We start from the raw sequence: 12470 nt of genomic DNA, 5'->3' as shown, positions 1-12470 counted from the left end.
TTAATGCAGTTGCTAAAGCCAATCTCAACAGTGAGGGATGAAGGAGCATGGAGGTTGCCTCAGGTCCCATGCCTGGGTCTCTGACTGGAGCCAGTGTTGACTTGGGCCGTGCTTCTTTGAGAACAGGATTGTTACCACTCAGCAGACAGAGCATCTAAATCCACCCTGCTTTAACCTTCCAACCTCACGACTTGTCAAGAGTCCTTGAGGCCTAGGATCGAGAAATACTATTTAAGACCACTGTCTCTTTTTCTCAAGGCCTCCCAAACCTCCAGTATCCGTGCATCCAGTTCAATGCCAGCCTGAGTCCAGATAACTAAATATTGCAGGGGAAGGGTAAAGACCCGAAAGCCTCCATTAAAAACAGGATCACAGGGGGCTTCCGTCCAGTCACTTTCTGATTTTACTGGAAGATGAAGAAATAATTTTGAAATTCAAAGTGGAGAGACTCACAGATTTGGAGGCAGTAATTAAATGCCATATGTTAGCACTAACACATTGAAAAGTTGTTAATTAATTCAGGCAGCCCCGAATCCAGGTGTGACTTTGACAGATTGTGCACCAGGGTGTTAGCACAGACTTACAATTAGTGATTTTTTTTAAAAAATGAAGTTTCTATTCCCCTAACTTTAAAAAGTCACCCTTATACTTAAAATGTTAACCCTTTCTCACTGTGCCATGGGGAAGGACTTCCAGGTGACCACTGGTGTGGAACCCTTCCTGTTCTGCCATTGTTAGGGGTGATGGAGCCCCCAATACCTAGAGATATGTCCCTGTGCTCCTTCAGTGGCTGTCCTAGAGGAAGTAACTGTTCCCCTAGGGGCAGGGAATTTACCTTTTCATTGTTTGGGTTTTTTTTTTTTCCCTTTTAATTCCCCTAAAATACCTGGCAGAGTATTACAAATACAGTAGGTTTGGTTAAGTAATCCATATCCTAATAGATTAAAAGAAATAATTGAGACACTTATTGCCCATGAATATTTAGGAAAAACTCACCAGCAAAATCATCAAAAAAACGATGAAAAATTTAAGTGAATTCAAGATATTTATGCTTATTTAAAATGTTTAAATGTTTACAAAGCTGTTAGGGATCTTTAGAATGGGAATCCTGGGAATAAATTTTATGAATACATTTTTCCTGGAAAACTGGAAAAATTCTGTGGAGAGAAAAGCAGAATATAATTGGTCATAGCCATTTTTCTATTAAAGCAAACGTGGCCCAACTGTGAAAAGCCCAGAGCAACTTGGGCAACTAGAAGATTGTGAATGTCCAGCTTCTTTTATGTACGCTCATGAGCCCACCTGTGCAGAGAAGGAATTTAGCCTTTAGATTAGCATATACATGGGATGACATGGGTTTCCTTTTTTTCTCCCTAATCCGAGGCCTCACACATGCTAGGCAAGTGTTCTATCACTGAGCCACAAATTCGCCCAGTACTTGTTTTTTAAAATGAGACTTGTCTTCCTCCTCACTGCCTGGCTGAGGTTATCCTTAGTGATGGCTGGGAAGTTAGGAATCCCTCATAAGTGCTTTCCATATTCTTAATATTCATCTTAGGAAAAAATCATTTTTAGCTTAGGAGCCGCATGTTTAATTTACTATAACATCACCCTGGAGCTCAAACCTGTGAATTGTTTTAGTTAAACACCGCAATTATAAGTTTACCAGTCAAACCAGGGACCAAATGAGAATTTTTCATTTGCTTTTATTTAAAAGAACTAAAATCAGATTCTTCAAGGTAAGAAGAAATACATCAGGACTTTTTTTTGTTTCTTTGTCTGTTTTAATTCTCATGAAGACACAGGGCATAGTTTCATGGGGATGAGAGTCCAGAGGTGAGAGGGAAGAAGTAGTAAGAACTGCAAACTAGAAGTCTTTCCCTCCCTCCTCTGCCCCAATTCGGCCAGTTCTACCCATCTCCTCAAGCACGTCCTACATGGCACAGTCCTCATGTGTGGAGTCCAGGCATCATAGCATGCTGACCTTGGATCCTACAAAGTCTCCTTCATAAAGAAAGCTCCTGTGGGGCATATGGTGTTTCTAAAGCTTAGCTTGCCCTCGACTACTTGGCTTTTGCCAGTTCACAGTAGACCATTGGTACTTCACTTACTCTAAAGGTAGAAAAAAGTATTTCACTGGAAAAAAAAATTTATCTAAATAAGGGGAGTCAGGTTCTAAACAGCCTCTCTCCCAAGAATCAGAACCCATCACCTCCTTAGCTCATGTCTCCTCTGCATCTCCAACAGGAGCAATGAACTTTGACTGTCTGGTTGCTTCCTATCCCTTCAGCACCTACTCTACAGATGAAGCTGGAGCCAGTGCATATTGTACTCAAGTCAGGCTGCTTTCCTCCATCCACCTCAAAGACAGTCTCGGTACCTTATTCTCCCAGCCCCTGCTAGTCTATCCAGACCCTGCCTGTGCTTCTCGGGGTCCAGTTTGAATGGACCTTCAAAGAGCCCTAACATTTCTCAGTTATCTTAGGAGCTATCACAGGTATGGAGAGACTGGGTGGAAGGGATTCTGCATACCATTCTGGTGTCGCCATCATCCCCAGCCCAAATGCTTCTGTCAATCCAAGCATATAGCTGGGCTGCCATGTTCATTGCTCATGTTTGAGATGCAAAGGAGACATGAGCTACAGAGAAGGCATTCTCTACAGTGCTTAGGAAAAAAGAATAGAATATATTCATTTTATGAATGACAGGACTGAGGTCCTAGAAGTCAGGTAGTCCCCAAGGTCTCCAAGGTTGCACATCAAGTTTAATGGCAGCACTGGAACTAGAACCTTCATCTCCCAGTCACAGCCGCTGCTGCTCTCTTTAAGTCTCATCTGCTCCCTCTGAACTTAGAAGAAACACAGGAGAGGGAAGAGGGCACTGGGCCAGGCGTAGGAAACTGGGTTATGGTCCAGAATAGACTGACCCTAGGCAAGACCTTTCCCCCTGCCAAGGCCTCAGGGATCTGTCTTAGAGACAGACAAGACAAAATGTCTCTTGTGACAAAGAACATGTAGCTGTTTCATTTAGGGTCTAGGTTCACCAGAGTTATACTAGTTACATGGGACTTTTATCAACATTTCCTTGATAACACTAGCCCCCTTGGGGCCTTTGTGGTCACACGTACCTTTAGCTGAGTACTGGACAGCACAGTTGTGGGACTCCTGGGTCACTGCTGAGCGTTCAGCCAGAGAGAGCAGCTTCAGCGTGGTCCACCAAGTCACACCACTGTCCCATGAACAGACCTCCCAAGGGACCACACCGCGTATTTTAACTTGGGTTCCAGAAGCAACCGGCCCCCATAAGTCTAGAGTAAATATTTATTGGTTAAGTGAAAATGAGATACTGTCCAGGTAAGAACTGTAAAAAACAGAAATAAAAGCCAATTGAATAGCAGTGACATAATTATGACTCGGGTTCAGAACAAAGGTTTGTGCACAGCACCTTGGGACAGCACCCTTCCCCTAGGCCAGGGTTCTCCGTGGTCTGAGGGTGCCTGGCTAGCCTTTTTTCATTCTTCTTTTTTTTTTAATTGAAATGAAGCAATGGAAAATAAGCAGGACTTCTCCCCATAGGCTTCTATGATGCCCTAAAAAAAGGTCTGTCTCCTAAAAAAGCCTCCACGCATTGTCCTGAAATGAGTTATAACCCTGCCTTTCAGGCTAAATGTAGGTCACATGTCCTGAGGACAAGCGTGGAGATTTTCAGGAAAATTTCCCAGATCATCTGAAGTAAAACTTGCCTCATCTTTCCCCCGTCACATTCCCATTTGCACATCTTGTCATGATCCCCAAATGCATCTCTCTGTCCCTCAAGAACCCTTCTTTCAAGTGGCTGGAATAGTGGCAGTCCTTTCTCCCTCTTCTTTCATCAAGGTTTCCCATCATGGACCATCAAGGTGATTCTCGGGTAGCAGTTGCCTGTTCTTTTCTCTCCTTGCTAGAATGGCTTCTGGGACCCAGGTGTGGAACCTAGTTAGCACTCCACAGTCCCTGCCATGGTCGGGGGCGGGGGGGGGGGATGTTTTCTTCCCTTAGAGTCTTTGTTGATGAAGTTCCATGTATTGATTCACAGCATTTGCTCCTGCTGTTTTCCCTCTCCTGACCTTTATCTTTCCCTGTCATTAGAGTTTAAAAAAAAAAATCTATAAAAACCCCAAACTAAAATCTGCATCCAAAAACGTCTCTGTGAAATGCGTGGCGTTTAGCAGTTACATCGTAATCCTAGCCAACACCTGGTGTTTGTGAAAGGGACCTCCCAGGGTTCTGAGCCCTAAGAAGATATCTGTATTAGCAAGAGCAGGCTTGCAGAGAGGTGAAGCATTTGAGAGGGCAAGGTGAAGGGACAGTCCGGATGAGGTGCAGGGTGGAGGAAGAAGACAAGCTGGGGTTTTGACTTAGCCTTAGGACTGTGATCCATCTCGCCTGGCAGGGTCCTGGTTTGCTGTAGTAGTGAAGCATTGATTACAAGAAAAAAAGATGAAATGGGCTTTTCTCATTCATTATTTTCATCTCCTAGCCGTGGAAGACAGAAAACTGTTCATAGGAATGGTTTCGAAGAAATGTAATGAGAACGATATCAGAGTGATGTTTTCTCCATTTGGCCAGATCGAAGAATGCCGGATTCTCCGGGGACCCGACGGGCTGAGTCGAGGTGAGTGTGCCTTGTATGAAGCCTCTTTCCTTAAGTGCTAATTGGAGCTCTGTGTCACAGTCAAGATAGATGTAGGCACGGCGTACAGCAGGAGGTCACCCTGTAATACGTCCCATGTGATGAAGTTATCCAGCCTGAACTTTTTCACAGTAGCTGAAGTGATCACCTTTTACTTCCCAGGTAGAGAAGGTCTGAGTGCCAGCATATTAGCTCAGGTCATCACTGTCACAGGGGAAGCTGACGGGCTGCCCCGTTACTGCACATCCCTTTTCAACCTCAAATTGAAGTAGATTTTGAGGGGTGAGGAGATGTGGAGGGTGAGAACGGCTTTGTGTGTTTCTGCCTTAGTCTTCTGGCTGGCTGCCTGTGCCTGAAGGAAACCGTAAGGGGATGTTCCTCTTAACAGCCATCCAAGCCAAGAAGCAGTGTCACTGCTCATGTGCAGGGCAGGACAGATACGGGCTTTGTGTAATTGGGTCTGTCCAAGGTTCAAAGAGTGAAGTCCCTGCAGTCCCCAGCCCAAGACAGAAAAATGCCTGTTCTGAAGAAGATTGTGGGCTCTCCTTTGCTACCATGATGGAAGTAAAAGCTGTGGCTGGGAGCCAGGATGAAGACCAGTGTTTTTGCAGCAACTCTAGGAAATAGCTGGAATTGGCCATTCTCTTCCCACGTCTGCCTCCTCCTTGACAAGACCACACAAACCTCCTTCCCTCAACCACGCACGAAGGTTGACATGCGTGTTAACAGTTGTCTGACTGCAGCTTTCAGACCAATCTGACGTGGAAACCTATGTGCAAAACATTTTTCAGGGTTTTTGTTTTGTTTTGTTTTTGTTTTTTTTAAGAAATCCCCATTTTTGAAACATGGGGAGGTTTTCCTTCTCTTCTCAGCACAGTTCCCAGTGCAGTTTCCATCGGGCACATTAGGAACTGTGTTCACTTTCAAGTTCTGCTTCTGGGCCATCAGTAGCACCCAAGCCACATGCAGAAAGAAAAAGTTGGGCCGTAAGTATAAGGTGCCAATGTTCCCCCATCTCACTAGTTTTACCTAATTCTAGCACCATGCGAGGAAGAACATTTGGGTTTTTGGGTTTTTGTTTTGTTTTGTTTTTTGACATAATGCTTCATGATGTCAGCTGCTAGAATTGAGAATTGAAGGCCCAGAGAACAAAAGTTCTACCTACATCTACCTCCAGAGCCCCAAAATGGAGGTAGTCTAGAGGAAAACTAAGAGGAGGCAGAGCAGAACCCAGATTTGGATCCCTGAATTTTCTTTGGAAGATGGCTTAAAGTGGGGGAATCAAAAAGGGCAGCAAGGAAATTGCAGTTTAGCATTCTGTGACACTTCTGAAATGCTGGTTATTTAACCCTCGCTTCAAAGAAGTGATTTTCTAAAAGCTGAACAGATATTAAATAGAATACCTAAATGGCAAATCCAGTGTCTGAGGCTCATCTGTACCTGTGGCTGCTGCCACTATCAACCAGAATCGTCCATCATTGTGATGGACACAGGCCAGGCCAACTCTTATCACACCTGGCCATCAGATTGTCCTGCTGTCGTTTTGTGCATGTAGACATCTCCATCCACACACTCAGGCAGACAATACCATGGGGCCGGGCACAGTGGCGAATGCCTGTAATCCCAGCAACTTGGGAGGCTGAGGCAGGAGAATCACAATTTCAAAGCTGGCCTCAGCAACTTAACAAGGCCCTAAGCAACTCAGCAAGACCATGTCTCTAAATAAAATATTTGAAAAGGGCTAGGGATGTTGCTTAGTGGTTAAGCACCCCTGGCTTCAATCCCCAACACACAAAATAAATAAATAAAAATAAAAAGAATACACTTTGAAGAGATAGTGTAGTGAGAGAGGAAGGGTGTAGGAAAGACATGATGACGTTTTTGTGATCCTCTTTTTGCTGCTGGTTTAATTGGAATCCCTAGTCCCTGCTGCTATTATTCTCAGTCCCATGTTAGCATAGTGGCATTTTTCATTCCCCAATGTATAAAACATGGAGAAAGGACAAAAAGGGAGGCCCTTGAAGTAATCACAGTGAGAATTATGGCAGCTTAGAGCTCACTGACCCCAAGTTCCAGTCTGACACGACACGTGACCTTAGTTGATTCCTTTTCCTAGCTCTATTCCTCAGTTTCCCAAGTGTTATTAACGATAGCAGGAAAATCTCTGCCCTGCTCCTCTTGTAGAGTGTCACTGCTCGCAGGGGTGGTGGCCTCTGTCTAAACTTCACATCCACCTGGCTTAGAGAGCTAGGAGCTGAAGTGCTAGGCTCTGCTCGGCCCGGCCCATTGCACCTGGCTCCCATGTCACTGTGTCCCTCTGTCCTGTAGGTACAGGAATTATCAGCACTGCTGCCCCATGGCATTGAGAGCTCCCGGAGCACGTATTAGCTCTTTCTGCACACAGGATTTGAAGGCAGCCACGACTTCCATGGGAAAGAGCAGGACACACATATTTAAAAGGAGAACTTAGCTAATTTGATGTGCCATTTGGTTGATTAGCCAGCACTTGACACCAGAAGCAGTTTGTTTCTGAAACAAGTTGTGGGAGCCCACTCATCAGTATTTTATGCAAATGCTGGCCCGATGTAAAGAGGAGAGTACCCCTCCCCGCTTCATTTTAACGGAAAAATAATTTCTGGTGAACTGATGAGAATTCCCTAATGGAAAAAAGAAAATACTCATTTATAACCATTTGTTCTGAAATATAAGACAGACAGTGGTACTTTTTTTCAATTAGCAGGACCCGGGGACTCCTGGTTATAGGGGCCTGCTCCTGAATCAGTGTATTTGTTAAAAAGAACAATTCTCTTCGTGCTAGTGTTTTGCTTTCATTAAAGAATTTCAGTTTTCAATCAAATATTGATAAGTGCCTCCCATTAACGGTGTCGCAGATAAAGGGCACTCAGCATTTCTTTTTCCCAATGTCTATTGCTGGCTCCGCTATTTAGAAAATAAATGAAAATTAAGCGACACAAGCTTGGCTGCTCTGAAAAGCACCTCCTGAAATCAAACCACGTTATAAACTATGCAGTAAGAAAGTTCTTAAATCAGAATATTTGGTTAGGAGGGTGAGGTGCAACCTGGTGGTTGCTCCTTTCCCTGCTTTTGTGCACTTCAACTGTAGCAATGGAAACAAAGGGAGCATTTAGCCTCACTGGCTCCCCTACGGGTTCCAATGTCATTTCTTCGGGCACATCAGTAGTCTCAGCTCCTCCCTAGTATGCATTATGCTGAGGTTTCCCAGGCTTGCCGACTCTTATCCTCACTGCATCAGCATGGAGGACCAACAGGGCCCACAGATGTACCTGTCACACCCTGCTAGACCTTAAGTTAGAGTCACTGTCTTTTTCTAAAAGAAAATAATAATAATAATTATCATCTACACCTTGGACAGAAAGATTATTTTTAAAGTCCCATTGCTGGTCACCAGCCCCAGCCCCATCCCACCTTCCAGGGCAGCAATCTCAGGAAATGGTGGAGACTTGCTTCTCGAAAACCACTGAGCACCTGCCAAGCACATGAAGCTCCTCTTCGAGGTTAGGACTCCGCCCCACTTTAGACAATCTACCCACATCCAAGTAGGCATCTCCCTTGGGGGCGGTAACCCATTCTTTCTGCCCTCTCTTCTGTTTCTTCTGTTTTGGAAAATATGGTTTGTGGTGCTTTCAAGAAGCTTCATGATACTCAGACTCCTGTGCATGGCAGCGTGACCTCTCGAGGCCTGCTGCGGGGAACCTTCACTGCAAACACCAGCAGGAAACCACAGGCCCACCCATTAAACCCAATTGAGATGTTTGCTCACAAAAGCAAAACTCTGTTTCTAAACAAGTGTATTGGTCTGACATTGTCAGCTTAGCATGTTGATTTCCTAACGTATCCAAGTTCTCACCCATAATCCTACAGTCAGAATGGGCTGTCTAGGTACATCCTACAAGGTTTTCTGTACTATAGCCGTTGAATTATCTGTAATTATCTTCACTGTGGAGACAGTGAAGAAATTTATTTCATTTTTCATTCCCATAAACTGTAGTCAAATCTTCACTACCATTTAAGGTAACTTTCTGCTTGTTTAAGAATATTCCAGCTGTGTTTATGGTGTTCCAACATTCCCCTGCCAAAACCCTTGACAAATGAATTGGCAATATTTGCGGGGATGTTGGAGAGCACAGACTGGAGTTAGCCATTAAATCCTCATCTGTTTTTGTTGTATCTGATCAAGATGTTAGGACAGGGCTTTTGACCGCCCAAACATCTACACGGAGAAGACTCGGTTTTGATTATGTTAGCCCTGTCCACACAATACCTAAACATTCAGATATGTGGAAACTTTTTATCACATACCCCCTGGAGTATTGACTGCCTTTTGCCATCTTGTTCTGAATTCAATCTTCCAACCTCATCTCAGTGATGAGATCTTGCCAGCTATTAAGTAGGTTCAGGTGCCATAATGAAGGACATCTCCACACCAGTGTTAATAAACTAACCCAACACTGGGGCTGGTGCAGTGGAGGACTAATTTTTATGTCCCACTATTATGCTGATACCATGTGTTCAATCACCCTTGCCACGGCTACAATGATACAACAAGAAAAATCGACTGCATTAATGCCTTTGTTCAACTGACAGGGAATTAATAAACAAGTTTCCATAGGTTAAAATCTCTTCCCTGCTGCATAAGTTACTTTAAATTATGTTTCTTTCAGTTGAAATGTAGCAGGCTGCCACACCTTTTTCAAAGAAGTAGCAAAAAAAGCAAGGAGCCCTGACATTGCTTGTGCTTTTAAAAGTACCTATACTTTTTTGGGGGGAGGGGGTGTGAAGCAAGAATTCATAGTTCTGTAAAATTCTCTTACAGCTGAAAGAAATGGTAGAACACCTGAGTTAAGATACCCTTTCAAATGAAATGACAAGTATAATAGATGTGTTCCAGAATCTTCTCTGTGACAGGGCTACGTGCTTTCCTTAGACCCTGTCTGTAGGAGGAAATTACTTTGTGAAACCTTTCCCCAGTCAATCATCCATTTGTTTTAGCAGCAAGAAGGCAACCTCACCGAAATAAAAGGAATTCAACTCCTTTCATTCCTATTAGTAATCTCAAGGTAAATTAACAGGTTGGCCACATTTATAGGTGAATTTTATTTTTGTTTTTGCTGCTGTGTAATTGCATATTCACACAAATTCATACCCAAACCAAAAAAAAGGAGAAAGAAAGAAAGAAAGAAAGAAATGCACCTTTGTTATTTTGAACTTGTACTTTTTACCCCCAGTCTGATTTCTCCAGCATTTTAGTTGTCAGGGAATTGATGACTGAGCTAGTACACTCAACAGTCCAAAATAGCTAAGGTCCAACTCTACAGGATCAGGGTTATGTCCTCTCAAGACTCAGAAACCTCCACCACCCAGAAGAGAGGACCAATTTTGACTTACTTCTTTCCAATGGAAAACCATCCAGTTAGCTTGTGAGGAAAAGCCAGCAGCCAGTTACAATGGTAGAAGCTCACTTGACCCCATGTTCATAAAAAGCCACAGATTGGAGGCCTAATCCTAAAGCCATCACTGTGTTTTCAGTGGTGTTGAAAGGAAAATTAAAATCTATCCCTGGGACTACCGTGAACTCCTGTTTTAGTGAAATTACAAAGGTTAACAAGCCACTCTTCCAAGAAACATTTGGTTCTGAAGTTGCCCTTCGTCCAATGTGGCATAGTGAGTGCGTTTTCAACATGTACTCCCACTTTATAAGTGACACGGTAATTTTTTCTCTTAAGTAATTGAGCAGAGCACACAAGTACAGAACTTGACAGAAGCCCCTAAGGAGACAGCTCCTCTCACTGCACCACTGCCAATAGAATAAAAAGGTTAAAGAAGTCATCAGATTTGTCAGATCAGTTTTTGGATGGGGTAAGGATTGTATAATGAGAAGCATCAGTCAAGTTTTTAATTGCAGGTTTCATAGAGAAAAGGGCAATGGTTCAAGTTTGTAGAGATTTAATTTTATTGTTCTATTGCTAATACTTTTCTTCTGAGACCTGCTAATTGCTTTATCTTTCTCACTAAGTTACTTACAAAAGTTCTGCTTGTATGAAATTGTGGAAAATGCATAAACTATGCCTTATTGATTCTTGTTGACATTTTACATGTTTTTAATGCATTTTTAACCTCCAATTGGAAACTGTCAGTTTGACCCATGTGCCTGGATAATAAGAGCAAATGAAGTGAATGTCACTATCTTTTTGACTATTAAAAGTAGAATTAGTCCAGGCTTCGAATGGTTTCAAATGTGTCTCCGTTAGATGATTTGCTTTCGCCTCCATTGTACTCTCAAGGCAAGAAGTAAAAAAAAAAAAATCTCTTAGCATTATTTCCTCTGTATAATGTCGGTGATGATCATAACATTTTTGGAGAGAGATTACTTAGAAACAGATGGTAAATTTGAGACTATAATTTTAGACCTTCAGCATCGATATGGACGCCAGGAGAGGTACTGTCATCTGTCTCACACTCTATTACCCACATCGTCTAGATGCCTTAGAGAAGGCCACTAAATTGCTTTTATTGATGACAAAGGCTGCAGTCAGCCTAGGTACAGGCAGCATGTTTAAATAGTAAGCTTCGCCAGTACTCTCCTGTCGGAGAACTAGGAGACGGCTCACATCCATGGCAAGTAGACTTCATTCCGGCTTCTTCAGGCCCTCTTAATCGGGAGGTGAATGCAAGATGAATTTCCCATATACAGAGAGTTTTTGTGTATGATTTTACAGTATGATGCAAAAAAGGAAAAAAAATGCATTGACTTATTTTCATGACTGGATGTCATTGTGCGTTGGGGGTAGTGGGCAGGCACTGCTTTCTCTTAATACTGTTTGATTAAAAGGTGCTACGACAGTATTGACTTGATAATCTCACCAGGTACACATGCAGAGCAAAAGAAGAAAACATGTTTTATGGCTCACAAATTGATTTACATAAACCAAACAATCTGCTGGTTGTTTGAATGTAGAATGTTCTATTTTGCTTATTGGCCACAGGGGCAACAATCTCGTATTGTTGATGCCAGATTTCTGCTTTCATGCATTCACTCTGAAATGACAATAGACTTCAGCCTCTCAGTGTTTAGATCTGCTTCATTTGGAAATCTTTTAAGTAGTAATAATAATAATGTTTTGAGGAAATTGAGTGGAACACTAAATTATTCTCTGATACCTAAGTTCAAACTGTGCAAGGCTAAAGAAGCTGAAAATCAATGCACTTTTAAAGTCATTAGAGATCATAAGTGAAATAAGTCTGTATTGCTTTAGCTAAGCTTTTAGTGTGCTGTGGTATTATTATAAAATCAGCCTGAATCTGCATTAATTTCACAGTCTTTTTCTCTAAGAAGCCCAAGGGTGTATGATGAATAAAATGTAAATTTCAGAAGGCAGTGTTTTTATTAGTGCAAAGGGCAATGAGCCGTGTAGTTGGAGCGGTGACCTGCATGGTGGCCAATGCCGCTTACAAGAAGCTGGAACTGGCACCATAGATTCTAGTTATTTAAGAGCACAGTAAAAATTAACATAGGAAGCTTTGCAGGTCTCAAAGTAGACATTCAGAGAAATGTGCATTGTCTTGTGTATGTTAGATTGTAGATCGAGTCTCTCAGATTTCAGAAAGTCACAACTTTGAAACACCATAAAGGTTTTCATACAAACAAATCCAATGCAAACTTTGTAATTTGACTTTATACACACTATTGAATATTCTCAGAGTAATAGTGCATTGGTTTTTGTTAATAATAAGTCATTTGTAATGGATTTGATATATTC

General features: G+C 42.5%; 1 protein-coding gene across 27 annotated transcripts in view; it reads left to right on the top strand.

Moving 5' to 3' along the window:
- The window catches only part of Celf2 (CUGBP Elav-like family member 2), an 808061-nt gene that overhangs the window by 727549 nt on the left and 68042 nt on the right, over window positions 1-12470 (top strand). For all 27 annotated transcript variants that reach the window (XM_058578648.1, XM_058578646.1, XM_058578647.1 and 24 more), the window contains one exon: window positions 4519-4653. In XM_058578648.1, the coding sequence (XP_058434631.1) occupies window positions 4519-4653 (135 nt within the window). The remainder of the gene's footprint in view (window positions 1-4518; window positions 4654-12470) is intronic.

This window comes from Marmota monax, unplaced genomic scaffold (genome assembly GCF_021218885.2).
Source record: "Marmota monax isolate L192 unplaced genomic scaffold, Marmota_monax_Labrador192_F-V1.1 WCK01_AAM20220418_F8-fsc00072, whole genome shotgun sequence".
NCBI classification, from domain to species: Eukaryota; Metazoa; Chordata; class Mammalia; order Rodentia; family Sciuridae; genus Marmota; species Marmota monax.
This window is presented reverse-complemented; position numbering and strand designations above follow the sequence as displayed.